General features: G+C 33.6%; 1 protein-coding gene across 1 annotated transcript; it reads right to left on the reverse strand.

Moving 5' to 3' along the window:
• Positions 1-2,717: 2,717 nt before the first annotated feature.
• On the reverse strand, positions 2,718-3,323 carry LOC127096067 (LOB domain-containing protein 27). The gene has a single exon (XM_051034690.1). The coding sequence runs from the start codon at positions 3,321-3,323 to the stop codon at positions 2,718-2,720; it is 606 nt and encodes a 201-aa protein (XP_050890647.1).
• Positions 3,324-15,518: the final 12,195 nt, after the last annotated feature.

Below are 15,518 nucleotides of genomic sequence, written 5' to 3' on the forward strand. Positions count from 1 at the left end.
TGTCCGATAGAGGTAACCACAAACAAATTATATCACATTATATATTAAATAATGTAAAGAACATATACTAAAAATAATTAACAATATGAAATTATTTTAATAAGACAAAGTACACATACAAAGAAATCATGGCAAAAACAAGACAATCATCAATCCTTACAAAACACCAACCCCCTTAAAAGAGCACAAAGCCCTTAACCAAATAAGACCAACTAACCCAACCACCACGGAAGCAAACTAGATACCAAGCAATAAAAAGCTTTCCATATTTATATTGTTGCTATTAACTGCACATTCAACGAACAATTGTGAAAGATTTATGCTTTATTCTTCAATGTGAATTTGATTAAAATTAAAAGAGATGACATGGAATAAATTAATTTAAGTACAGTGTTTTAAATGGATTATCTATGGAACTGCGTTTAAGGTTTGTCCTTAAAAATGCAGATAGTCTCTCTAATTTTTCCTAAATGCATTAATATAATTTAAAATATATATATAGTGGTTATTTAAAATTAAAAGTATGAGCGAAGAAAATAAAATTATAAATTTAAATAGTTATTGTAAAAGAGAGGGACAATTGTTTTTTTTATAAAATTAAATGTGTTGTTTTTTATAAATAAATTAAATATAAGATAACTTTTTTGAAAAACAGCTAAAATGTAGGCTTGCATATCAATATTGGTATTTAAAAGATGGATTTAATTGAAATACACTAACCGTGTAAATTTTACACCGTCAGTTAATCTTAGTCATTGGATATTGAAATAAGTTTGACTTTTATTTTAAAAACCTATAAAAGAATTCAAACGGGTGCTGATGATGAATCGACAGTGTAAATCTTTTTACACTGACAATGCATAGTAATTAATCCCTTAAAAGATTTATGCTTTAATCTTCAAATTGATTAAAATTAAAATAGATGACATGGAAAAAATTAATTTAAGTACGGTGTTTTAAATGGATTATCTATGGAACTGCTTTTAAAGTTTGTCCTTAAAAATGCATAGTCTCTCTAATTTTTCCTAAATGAATTAATATAATTTAAAAAAAATATATAGTGGTTATTTAAAATTAAAAGTATAAACAAAGAAAATAAAATTACAAATTTAAATAGTTATCGTAGAAAAGAGGGACATTTATTGTTTTTTTATATAAATTTAAATATATATTGTTTTTTAAAAATAAATTTAAATATATATTGTTTTTTTAAATAAATGAAATATAAGATAACTTTTTTGGAAAACGGCTATAATATAGGCTTGCATATCAATATTAAAAGATATATTAGTAATTTTAAAATTTAATATAAATAAAATCAGTTTTTTGATTGAACAACTAAAATCATTTAATCGTAAAAAAATATAATTGAATATTGAAATATGTTTGACTTTTATTTTAAAAATCTATAAAGTAATGCAAACAGGTGATGGTGATAAATTGACCGTGTAAATCTTTTTACACTCACAGTATATACTAATTAATCTCATATTAAAAGAATTTAATTGAAATACACTGATACTGTAAAAGGAATTTACACCGTCAGTTAATTCTAAACGTTGGATATTGAAATATGTTTGACTTATTATAAAAATCTATAAAGTAATGCAAACAGATGATGATGATGAATCGACAGTGTAAATCTTTTTACACTGACAATACATACTAATTAATCTCATATTAAAAGGATTTAATTAAAATACACTGACAGGATAAAAGGATTTTACACAGTAAGTTAATCCTAGACGTTGGATATTGAAATATGTTTAACTTTTATTTTAAAAATCTATAAAGTAATGCAAACGGGTGATGGTGATGAATTGATAGTGCAAACGGGTGATGGTGATGAATTGACAGTGTCACAGACAATACATAATAATTAGTCTCATATTAAAATGCTTTAATTGAAATACGCTGACAGTGTAAAAGGATTTTACACCGTCAGTTAATCCTAGACGTTGGATATTGAAATATGTTTGACTTTTATTGTAAAAATCTATAAAATAATGCAAACGAGTGATGGTGATGAATTGACGGAGTAAATCTTTTTACACTGACAGTACATATTAATTAATCTCATATTAAAAGAATTAAAAGGATTTTACACCGTCAATTAATCTTAGACGTTGGATATTGAAATATGTTTGACTTTTATTTTAAAAATCTATAAAGTAATGCAAACTGGTGATGATGATTAATTAAGAGTGTAAATCTTTTTAAACTTACCGAGCATACTAATTAATCTCATATTAAAATGTTCATGTGTAAAAAAAAAAAGTTCAAATACGCCAAACAAAACTCAAATAATAATATCAAAACTAGTACAAATGTATCAATACAAAATAACATAAACATATAAAAAAAATCTAGTTAATAACAAATTAAATCAAATAATTTTCTACTAAAACATGCCATTGTGCTAATTCTCAAATTCACAGCTTCTTTTCTTTTGGAGAAGCATCACTTCCATGACCAGAAAAACCTATTTCTCTTCAACAAAGCATCAATGGCGTATCAATTGTAACAAATATTACATCTTCCATCCAACATTGCTTTGTTTTTTCCTCGCACATTCATCACAAAATTCACTATTTATATTTGGCCTCTCCATTAAAAAATAAAATAAAATTATTGGAATGATTAAAAAGAGTAATGAAATCATAAATTTATTACCTGTGAGATGAGTTTTTTTTTCCTATAATTGAATGTTCATCGTCCTAATAAAACTTATCAATATCAGAATCTGGAATGAAGAAATCATCAACATTAAACGGTGTTTCCTTTTCCTCCAAATCAACTTTCACACTAGTATTTGTATCAACACCACCACCATGAAGATCAGATTCTTTATTATCGGAAAGTTCTTCATTCAATTGTGCAACCCTTATTGCTTCATTTGAATTTATATTCAAATTTGTATTAGTCGGAATATTGTTAACATCACTTGGAATGATATCATTCCAATAATCAGAAACATTACCAACATTGTTAAATATTGGAATATTAGAAACATGAGAATTAGTAGAAGCTCTCAAAGGACAATCCATTGGAACATGTGGTTGAAGATTTGGATTTTGAGAACTTGTAGAAGGTAGCAAAGAGGAAAGATTTAGTTGTTGTAAATGATTTACCTTACAATAATGTAGTAACTCTTTTACTTGACATAACTCTTTAAAAGCCTCACTTATCATATCACAACATTCCTTAATAACACCAAGACATCCATGAACTGGAAACATGAAGCGGACATTTGATTCATAAATAATTGTTCTCATTGCTATCTGTCTCATCTCTTCTGGAATATTCTCTAGAATCCTCACCATGTTAGAAACACCATACAATCGATGAGCATTGGCGAATGTTTCTGGTTTATCGGCTGGAAAATGAGGAGCTAAAAGACAATCTTTTAGACACTTTCTTCTTTGAAGTTTGCATGATGCACAAGCCTTGTTTGATTTGATATTATTCATTGAGTTTTGAAAAGAAACAAAGAGGGAGAGAAGACGTGATAATGGTTTAATTAGGTTCATAATTTGACACTACCAATCATATTATTTATAATGATGAGATATTCAAATAATTAACAACAAACTCTCCTATTTTTTCTCGCCCATAAGGATTATCTTTTAAATGTTTAACATGTAGCCAAAGTTCGTTTTCTGTTTCTTTTTTAAATATTTTTTTAATATATTAATAACAAACCACCCTCACTGTTACTATTAAGTATAACTAAAAAAATAAATAAACGCTTTAGATTTCAGAATGGAAAATAGTGAAGTGCGACAATGGAAATTTGCAATTTAATTTCATTCTTAATATTTTGTTGTTGTTTCTAGTAGTTATTTTGAGAATGCTTAAATATAATGGAGCATTATTTTTCTAAAGCTAAACCACTCGTATACAACTACATGAAATACAAATTAAAATTTAATTGATATACAATTATAGGTATTTTACATGATTAATTTTAAAATAAAATGATATCTTTGCATGGACTAAAAGCTATATTAAAATCATAAGGCCTATAATCAAAACATAGTATATATTAAAAGAAAAAATATATATATTTAAATTTAAAATAAATAATATTAATCATAATTAAAAGTATATGTTAAATATTTATTAGTCGTTATAATTTGCAGAGATTAATTAGTATAGAATGTGATTAAAGAAAAAGTCAAACACATGTTAAAATTTAACGATTATGATTAATTGACCGTGTAAAATATTTTTATATTGTCGATGCATATTAATTAATTCTAATTGAGATTAATTACTATAGACTGTCATTGTAAAAAGTTTTACACTAACAACTCATCACCATCATTTTTGTATTATTTTATTACTTTATAGATGATTAAAATAAAAATCAAATTATTAATAACATCCAACATCTATGATTAATTTATTGTGTAAAATCATTTTACGTTGTTGTCAGTGTATTTAAATTAAATTCTTTTATTTTAGTCTTAAAATAAAAAATAAAACACTAATTTTATCAAGGGTAGAATCTTTTAAATTTTTTTAAAAACGTCTTAGGAATGACCAGTTGCCTAAGGATTTTTCAAAGATTAAAAGACATTAGAAATATGTAATTGTAAATAGTTTTCTAGGGGTAAAATCTTTTATGTAGGTCATTAGTAAGAATTCAATTCAATTCAATTATTTTATTTAACTGTATTTTATTTTATTATTTGAGTGTTTTAATATGCTTTTTACTATTATTCGATGAATATATGTGGTATGTGGTATTAATGGGTATGTTGGTGAGAGTTAGAAAGAGTGGTAGAAATTAATTAGAACTTTAGTTAATTTAATTATTAAAAATAATAGAAAATAGTGGGTTATAAGATTGGAGTGAAAAATAAGAATAATGAAAAAATAAGGGAATGAGATAAAATTAAGAATAAGTTGAGGCCAAGGTGAAAAAATTAAAATATAATATTAGGTTTAATATTAATAAAGGGAGAGTGGATCTATTTTAAACAATACCTATAGTTGAAAGGAGAAAGAGCTTTTGTGAGACAAAGACAAAGTTGTTAGAAATAATTCATATTCAGTAGTAGTAGTAGTAGTAGTTTTGTTAAATTTAACCTAGATAATGTAGGTTAACATTTTGCATACGTGACATTATTGTTTGTATATATAAATAAGTGTGCACTGGCAATGCGTAACCATTTGTTGCAACCGTTTCGTAAGAATAATAAAAGTTTGTTATTCTATCTCATCTTCATCTTCATCTTCTTCACTTTGTGCATCAACAATTGATATCTAGAGCTCTGATTCAGATCCACAGGGAAACACGAGTGAACGGTGAAGCATTGTGTGATTGATTTTGTTTCTTGAATTCGTGTTAAATGTTTTATCAGAATCGTAACAGAATCACGTCTCTCGATTATGCGGAATTAGGAAACACTGGTGTTTGGTGAGATCTGAGTGAATTGCACAAGGTTGAAGATGATCGAAAACGGTAATCTAAGTATTAAGCTTCTAGTGTTCGATTTCAAGAACTGGAATTAGTGGATGATTCAGATGCATGTGTTCTTTGGCGCTCAAGATGTTCTTTATTTCATCAACGATGGTTACGTTACGGTTTCACTTCCAGCAAAGGAAACAGATGCACAGAGGAATGCTCAACATGATCTGAGGAAGAAGGATCAGAAGACAATATTCTACATCCATCTGTGTATGGATGTGAACGTGTTTGAGAAAATCGCACATTCGATGATGAAGAAGGTTGTGTGGGACACACTGGTACGGTGCTATGGAGATCATGCATTAGTGAAGAAGGTGAAGTTCCAGTCTCTACGTAAGAAGTATGAGAATCTCTGTATGAAGAATAATGAGAAGATACCTGACTATATCTCCAAAGTAATTCTGATCACAAATAAGATGAAGTCGTGTGGAGAAACTCTCTTTGATGAGAATCATTGAAAAGGTACTTAGATCTCTTACTCCTCAGTTTGATTACATTGTAGTAGCAATTGAACATTCTAAGGATCTTAGCACCATGATAATTGAAGATCTTCTAAGCAGTCTAGAGGCACAAAAGTTGCGTCTGACTGAGAGAGACTCTGAAATTGAGGTAGAGAAGCAGGATCTGAAAGCAGCTTCTAGTAAGAAATATCAGAAGCAGACTTGGTCATAAGCCAGGAAAAGTTCTGATGGTGTTCAGAAGTCAGAAACCTCAACTTCTGAATGGTAGAAGAGTGCTCAGAAGGGGAAGGAGAAGTATGACAATAGGAAAGTTCAGTACTACTGCTGTAAGAAGTTAGGTCATTTTGTTGCTGATTGTTGGTCAAACAAGGAAAGGAAGGAAGAAGAAGCAAACATAGCCAGAGGGGATTCTGATGATGAATGTGTGCTATCAAGGGCTTCTAAATCTGATGATGCATATTTAGTAGATTGGTGGTATATGGACAATGACCACTTAAATCATCTTATTGGAAATAAGAAATGGCTGGTTGATTTTGACTCTAGAAAGAGGACAAAGACCAGATGTGCTGATGATTAATACCTCAATATTGAAGTATGGGAAATGTCAGAGTATTTCTAAATAATGGTAAAATAATATTAGTTCAGAATGCGTGATATGTTTTTGGCATGGAAAGCAATTTGATGAGTGTAGGACAATTAATTGAGAAAGGATTTTCAATTACCATGAAAGACAATCTTTTGAAGCTATATGACTGTAATCAGAAGCTGATTATGAAGTCATAACAGTAAAGGAATATAACATTCAAAATGAATATTAAAACTGCAGGCTCTGAACGCCTTAGTGCAACAAGTGTTGTGAAGGAAAGTGAGTTATGGCACAAAAGATTTGGTCGTTTGAACTTCAGAAGCTTAAAACATTTGAATTCAAAAAAGTTGGTACATGGAATTCCTACAATTAAGAAGGCAGAGAAGTCATGCAATATGCGCATGAGAGGGAAGCAACCAAGACTACAATTTGCATCTGAAATGCCTCCAAGAGCAAAACATGCACTCGGTGTGGTGCATTCTGATGTGTGTGGATCATTTTCACTACCTTCACTTGGAAGAAATAAATAATTTTTGTTATTTGTTGATGAGTTCACAAGGATTATGTAGGTATTCCTTATAAAGTTCAAACACGAGGTGTTTGCTGAATTTAAGAAATTCAGAATCAAGGCTGAGAATTAGAGTGGTCAGAAGCTGTAAATTCGAAAAACTGATGGTGTAGGTGAGTATAACTCTACAGAGTTCAAAAAGTTCTGTAAGGATAATGGAATTGAGCATGAGGTGACTGCTTCATACACTCCTCAACACAATGATCTTGATCAAAGGAAAATTGCTCAAAGAATTAGTTAATCAGGGGCATATTGCTTCAAAGTTCAGAATACTGGGGCAAGTCATCTTAAGGTCATGGTATGGCAAAGCTGCTTCAAAACTCCTCTTGAGGCAAACTTCGACAATAACCCAACAGACTGCGGTAAGATACGCTATAGAAGGGCAAGTTCTCTCCATATCTTAAAGCTTATCAAGAAAACCCTTTCGTATATCAACAACCATTGGACTCAACATGAGTGTCGAGAGACCATGCTAGCACAACATCCTATAACCTTTTGATAATAAGCATTGTTGCAAAAAATACTTCTTAGTATTAAACACCCATGGCCAACCATAAAGGCATTTTTGGAAATCCCAAATCATTGTATAAATCATCCTTATGCATCAATCATGTTACTTCTCTCTAGCATCAAATCATGCATATCATCTCATCCATAAGAGATTATCCCATAACATGAATCTAACATCATAAAAGATGTGTATGTTGCCATAGTTAAGGAAAAATTTGCACATGACAATTTGTATGTTGCCATAGTTAAGGAAAAAATTGTATTTATCTATACCATAAATGTAAAACATTTTAAGAAAGGTTTTCAACCAATTAGTAGTTGTATTTCCAAGAAATTGAGATCATAACATATTTCTTCATTTTCCATTTAATGTAAAGCATTTTTAGAAAGTTTTTCAACCAATTGAGACTATAACACCTTTTTTTATTAAATTCTTGTTTTCATAGAATGACGATGTTCTTCTAAAATAAATCTTGAATCTCAATATGATGCACATGTATCATACTGTAAATTGATTCCTAATTTTTGCATATATCATTCATGATGTTTGCGAGAGACTTTTTTTAATCTACCAGTATCTAAGCAAATTCTCTTTCACCAATTCCAATATTGTACCTTCCACATATTCCACAAATTTGATCAATTTTGTACCCTACAATTTTGAACAAATGAATAGGCCAAATATATGTTTCCTCCAAGTCAAAATCTAGTATATGTTCTCATTTAGTCATTACAATTTTCCATACTTTATTTCGTTTGATCTTTTTCTCATCCTTAGATACTAAATATTTGACTTTGACATATAACTTACAACTTGATGTCAAATTTTTGGAAATGTGATAGTAGACATTGGAAAAACTTTGTCAATAACATTCATCAAATAATTGTCCCGATCAACCACAATTACCTTGAGATAATAATTTTGGAGATTTCAACAAATAACGTCACCTCTCTAAATACTAAATTACATTTGTTTTCATTCTAAAACACCATATAAGCAAAGCATTTGAGTATTTCATCTTGGTAGAAATGACATCTTAAAACCCAAGCAATGATAGATGGTATTTGTCTTTAGGATAAAATGATGTGTCTAGAATCCATTAATATTTAATTGTTCTTTTGAAATACATTTTTTTATACTTTTAAAGGGTTTAAGTATGAACTTAGAATAGAATATTTTGTTATAATTAGTCATAATTATCATACATGGTATCAATCATAACCGATCCCTCTCTCTAAAATAAAAAAACAAAAAATAAAATAAAAAAGCAAACGCAGAAACGCGTTTCTTCTTTTCCCTCATTACAGTCTGTCGCCGTATGCTTCTTCTCCCTCCTTGAAGTCTGCCACCACAACAGGACTACCGTACTTTGTACCGCCGTCACCGAACACAAGAACCACCCTATTCTCTCGCCTTCCGTCTCTGTTCGCGCCGCTGTCGTCGCATCTGCATCCATGTCTGAATCAGACCATTCAGAACACAGTGAAGTCGATACCCATAAATCTGTTGATACTGGTGATTCCGGCCAGCCCAAGAACACCACGTTTCGAGGTTCCAAATCGGAGTTTCTTCCCGCTCTTGCCGTCTCCAATATTAGGAACCACATTCCTATTATTCTTGAGATGGAAAAAGATCAATATGGTATCTGGGTTGAGCTTTTCCGCATCCATGCTCGCTCACATCGAGTTCTGCATCACATCGTTCCATCTATCAGAAAAGAGCCACCAGCCATTATTGACGCCAACCATGACAAATTGTCCACTCTTGATGCCACCGTTCTTCAGTGGATTTATTCAACTATTCCTATCGATTTGCTGACCACTATTCTAGAACCCAACTCCACTGCAATGGAAGCATGAAATCGCTTGGAAGATGTTTTTCAGGACAACCAAAATGCTCGAGCTGTCACTCTTTAGAAAGAGTTTTCTAACACTCGTATGGAGGATTTTCCCAATGTCTCAGCTTACTCTCAGCGTCTTAAGATGTTTTATGATCAGTTGAGAAATGTCAGCTCCCCTGTCAACAATCATCGTCTGGTCCTTCAACTGATCTCTGGTCTCCCAGAAGCTTACCGCAGTGTTGCTACTTTGATTCGCCAGAGCAACCCTCTTCCGACATTCTATCAGGCTCGTTACATGCTCACTTTGGAATAAACCGTTATGGATAAGATGGCAAACACAAGCTCTCATGCTGCTATGCACACCACTTAGTCAAAACCTACTGAAGACACCTCTCAGCGTGACAACCGCCGCCCCGACAACCGTTCTCGCTCCTGTGGAAACCAGGGTTGCGGAGGGGGACGTGGTAACCGCAATGCACCTCAGTCTGGAGCTCCCAGCACTCCCTCACCTTGGTTCACTCCTTCTTGGCAACAACAACAATAATACCCAACCTAGAAACCCTGGGGTTGGACTCCACCACCATGGACTATGCCACCGTATCCATATCCCACCTCTCAGTGGACACACCTGAAGGAGAAGGGCGATCCAAAACACAACAGACATTAAAATTTCTCCTTTAATGATCCTTACGAATGGGCATGATCAGTGATAGAATCGTTACCTCTTGTGGCGATCACAAACGTTGAATGATGACAACGCCTCTACTTAATCCACACGAACAAATTTCTTCAATCTCAGTGCTAGCTGCTACGAATGAAGGCTTTGAGTGTGAGAGAGAGAAAAACAAAATTGCAAGTGTGACAATGCTTCTACACAAGGGTTCTATTTATAGAACCACTTGTGTGGGCTGCAAGCTAAAAAGCCCACTCAAGTGTATATGGCCCATATCTTATAATATGCCAAAATCACTTAAGCGCGTGGTACCTTATCATATTTCGTATTCTACTTAAGTACATTGTACCTTACGATGTTCTATAATTCACTTAAGGGCACCATACATTACAGTATTCCTTAATTACTCTATCTCTCATCAATCCGTTCTTTGTGTGTGACCCTATAGGTTTTCACGGCATTGACAATTATATTAAATCACGTATTTAACATAATAAACAGTGAGCGGTATCTAGCAACACATCACTGCTACCCAAGACACGAAAATGTCATGTGATCTGACAAATCCTTCTGTGATAATAATTATGTGTATAATTACCCTTTTGCCCTTATGTCTATATTGAACACAAGGCATAGACCGTGTCATCCTTGTCCAGATCAATATTGGGCCCATAGACATTTATCCTGTTACGCAGGATGGGCAAATTCCATCCAGGTCACTCATGTCCCTTAGCATGCTTCATGGAGTACCCATCAACTGTCTTTATGGTCATCCAGTTACGGATAATGTTTGATCAGCAATAAGGCACTCGACTCTACATCTAGGGTCCATAGTGGTTTCAGGTCGAAGGGTGGTATACACCATTATCACCACGAGAATAACTTATGACACTTTGCATAACATTCTATATAGTATTCTCATAGTGGGTCAATCCAGTATAAATATTACTCTTAAAATTCATACCTATGTTTGAGACTTGATAACTCCTTATCCATGATCCATGAGATGTGATCATCAGTCTATAAACATAATAGTCTTCATGCTTTAATGTTATCCCATTTCACAATAAAGCTCGACTACAGATACTTTAAGAATAGTGTCCTTATGTTTAATGTGATCTCATGATTAAGTCACACTTGATACATTAAACGGACTATCTATTCCAGGGACTTTATTAAGCAAACATAATAAAGAAAAAGCCTTTTATTAATAAACAATTTGATACAAGTACCAAAAGTATTGGCCTCTAGGGCTTACACCAACAATAGTACCCAACATGGCAACCATGGGGTTGGACTCCACCATCATGGACTATGCCACCGTATCCATATCCCACCTCTCAGTGGACACGCCCTCCCGGTCCTCCTAAAAAGCCAGGCATTCTAGGACAGCGTCCTCAAGTGTATGCAACATCTACCTCATCTCAGACACCGACAAACATTGAGACCGTAATGTACACCATGTCACTCCACACTCCTGACAATCAGTGGTACATGGACACAGGCGCAACATCATACACAACCGCATCACAAGGTAATATCTCGTCTTATTTTCCAGTAAGTAATTCAAATCAGAAAGTCATTGTAGGCAGTGGCCATGGAATTCCAATTCACGGCACCAGACACACACAAATAACCACATCTCACCAACCACTTCACCTTAACCATGTCCTACATGCCCCGAAAATTATTAAAAATTTAATTTGTGTGAGACAACAATGTTTATGTTTCCTTTGATCCTTTTGGTTTTACTGTCTCTAATTTTCAGACGGGGATCACCCTTCTCAGATATGACAGTCGTGGAGATCTTTATCCAGTTACCACTCCTCCCACTTTTTCCAGTCTCACATCCAGTCTTTGGCATAGTCGTCTTGGTCATCCTGGCGTGTCTGTTTTGAATTCCCTTCGCAAAAATAAGTTCATATATTGTGAATCTTTTAATTCTTCTGTCGTTTGTGACTATTGTGTTTTAGGAAAACAGGTTAAATTGCCATTTTTTTTATTCTCAAACTACGACTTTGATGCCTTTTGACATTTTACATAGTGATTTATGGACGTCTCCAATTTTAAGTTCTGCTGGTCATAAATATTATGTCTTATTCTTAGATGATTTTATAAACTTCTTGTGGACTTTTCCTATTAGTATAAAATCTCATGTGTTTGAAACATTCAAGTCACTTACTCAACTCATTCAAACTCAATTTTTGCAAAAAGTCAAAACATTTCATTGTGACAATGTCGATGAATATAATAATGAGCTTTTTCAAAAATATTGCATTAATCATGGTCTAGTTTTTCGTTTCTCTTGTCCCCACACATCCTCATAAAATGGGAAAGCGGAATGCAAAATAAGAACCATTAATAATATGATACGCATTTTGCTAGCTCACTCTTCTGTTCCCCCTCGTTTTGGCATCATGCTCTCCACATGGTAACTTACCTGTTAAATATTATTCCCTGTAAAACACTTCATAATCAGTCACCAACACAACTCATGTATCATCGTGATCCCACCTACACACATCTCAGAGTCTTTGGTTGTTTATGTTATCCATTATTCTCGTCATCTACCATTCATAAGTTACAACCCCACTCTACTTTGTGTGTCTTCTTGGGTTATCCGCCGAATCATAAAGGTTATAAATGTTTTGATTTTTCTAATAGAAAATTAATAATTTCGAGGCATGTTATCTTTGATGAAACTCAATTTCACTTCACTAAGATACACTCCCCTTCACCTCACTCTTATCAATTCCTAGATGACGACCTTCACCCCTACCTTATACATCAGTGGCAAAATCAAATTTCACCACCTGTTGCACATAACCAACCAACACCCACAATCCCAATTGACTAACCACTACCCTCAATAAACCAACAACCATCATCTCTTACCTCTTCGATCAACACACCCATTACAATAAACTCTCTATCACCACCATCAATTAAACCACATCCACCTCCACCTACACGAATCATCACCACCTGAAGCATGAAAGGCATTGTCAAACCCCACACGATATTTAACTTATCAATCTCTCACTCTGACCACACAATCTCTCTCATACCTAAAAATCCTAAACTAGCCTTATCAGACCCGAATTGGAAATCCGCAATGCAATCTAAATTTGATGCTCTTATTCGAAATAAGACGTGGGATTTAGTTCCTCATCCTTGTGATGCTAATCTTATTCGATGTATGTGGATTTTTAAGCATAAGAAAAATTCTGATGGCTCATTTGAGCGTTATAAGGCTCGTCTTGTAGGTAATGGTAGGTAACAGGTTGCAGGTGTGGATTGTGATGAGACTTTTAACCCCGTGGTGAAACCCACTACCATTTTAGCAGTTCTTACCATTGCTCTCTCCAAATCTTGGCCTATTCATCAACTGGATGTCCATAATGCCTTTTTACACTGTGATCTTCATGAGACTGTTTACATGCACCAGCCATTGGGTTTCCGTGACCTCCGCCATCCAGATTATATATGTCGGTTGAAGAAGTCATTGTATGGTCTCAAGCAAGCGCCTAGGGCATGGTACCAACGTTTTGCTGACTATGTCGCCACCATTGGCTTTCTCCATAGCACATCAGACCACTCTCTCTTCATATATCGACAAGGTTTAGACATGGCCTGCATTCTATTGTATGTAGACGACATCATCCTCATAACCTCCACTCAGGTCCTCCGCCAATCAATTATGTCACTCTTAGCATCTGAGTTTGCAATGAACGACTTGGGTCCTCTGAGTTACTTTCTGGGTATTGCAGTATCTCGTCATCCTGATGACATATTTCTCAGTCAAAACACTTATGCTTAAGAGATCATTGAACGTGTTGGCATGGCGTCTTGTAAACCATCAACCACTCTTGTTGACACCAAGCGGAAACTCGGCACCTCCTCCGGCACTTCTTATGAAGATCCCTCCTTGTATCAGAGTCTTGCAGGGGCCCTACAGTATCTTACCTTCACTCGGCCTAATATATCATATGTTGTTCAACAAGTTTGTCTTCACATGCATGCCCCTTGCACGGAACACATGCTTGCTCTTAAGCGTATTTTGCGCTATGTTCACGACACCTTACATTTTGGACTACACTTATCGCCATCTCCCATTACAAAGCTTATCTCCTACACTGACACTAATTAGGGTGGATGTCCTAACACCAGACGTTCTACATCTGGTTACTGTGTGTTTCTAGGTGACAACCTTATTTCTTGGTCTTCCAAAAGGTAGCCAACTCTCTCTCGTTCCAGTGCTGAAGCCGAATATAGGGGGGTTGTCAATGTTGTCTCTGCATCGTGTTGGATTCGAAATCTTCTCCTGGAACTCCATTTTCCTGTTCCTCAGGCCACTTTGGTGTATTGTGACAATGTTAGTGCCATATATCTATCTGGTAATCCTGTGCAGCATCAACGCACTAAGCATATTGAGACGAACATTCATTTTGTTCGGGAAAAGGTAGCTCGTGGTCAGGCTCGTGTCCTTCATGTTCCCTCAAGACATCAGATCACAAGCATCTTCATCAAAGAACTTCCTCGCATTCTCTTTGATGATTTTCAGACCAGTCTAAGCGTCTGTGAACCTCCCGCTTTGACTGCGGGGGTGTGATAGAATATAATATTTTGTTATAATTAGTCATAATTAGTTTCCTATAATTATGTTGTATCATAATTAGATAATTGACCAAATGTTACACATTGATGTATATATTCTATTCAAATCAATGAGAAAGACACGATTTCCATTATCTTACACTTAAAAGAAGGAAAACACAGTGAGCATAAGTTTTAGCATAGGTATATGTTGAATGGGTTTGGATTCTAGAATTCTAATGCCTCAAAACACATTTTGAATTCTAGAATCCGGAGAACAAAAAAACCCTCAACATATTATGGATTTTAGCCAATGAAAGATTCACACATTGGGTTCCAAAAATAAATTTATTTAGTGAAATTTTGTATTTTATGACTTTTATTGGATCAAACTATGGTAATAAAACTATTTTCATTGATTAACTACAATGAGATTTTTTGTATTTTGGAACCCAACCAATATTGAGTCGGTTCTTTATATGTACACCTTATTTTTCTTTTTAATCAACCAATCAACCAGATCATTGTTGTGTAAAGATAGAAGAACATCTTGAAAAAAAATTGCACCATTTTAAAACAACTAATCTATGTTTACTACTCCAATTAAACATGAATGATTTTGTTACACACAACAAACATGTCACATATAGAAATATTCCAACTAATTAATCCAACCTATTTTTTCAATCTCAAATAACATTGCATTTTATTCTCCTTTCTCTCCTGTTTTTTAGAATAACATCCTCTCAATCACTCACTTCTCCATAATATTTTCTTTTACAATATTTCTCTTTCAATTTTTTTTAA

This window comes from Lathyrus oleraceus, chromosome 1 (genome assembly GCF_024323335.1).
Source record: "Lathyrus oleraceus cultivar Zhongwan6 chromosome 1, CAAS_Psat_ZW6_1.0, whole genome shotgun sequence".
Lineage (NCBI taxonomy): Eukaryota > Viridiplantae > Streptophyta > Magnoliopsida > Fabales > Fabaceae > Lathyrus > Lathyrus oleraceus.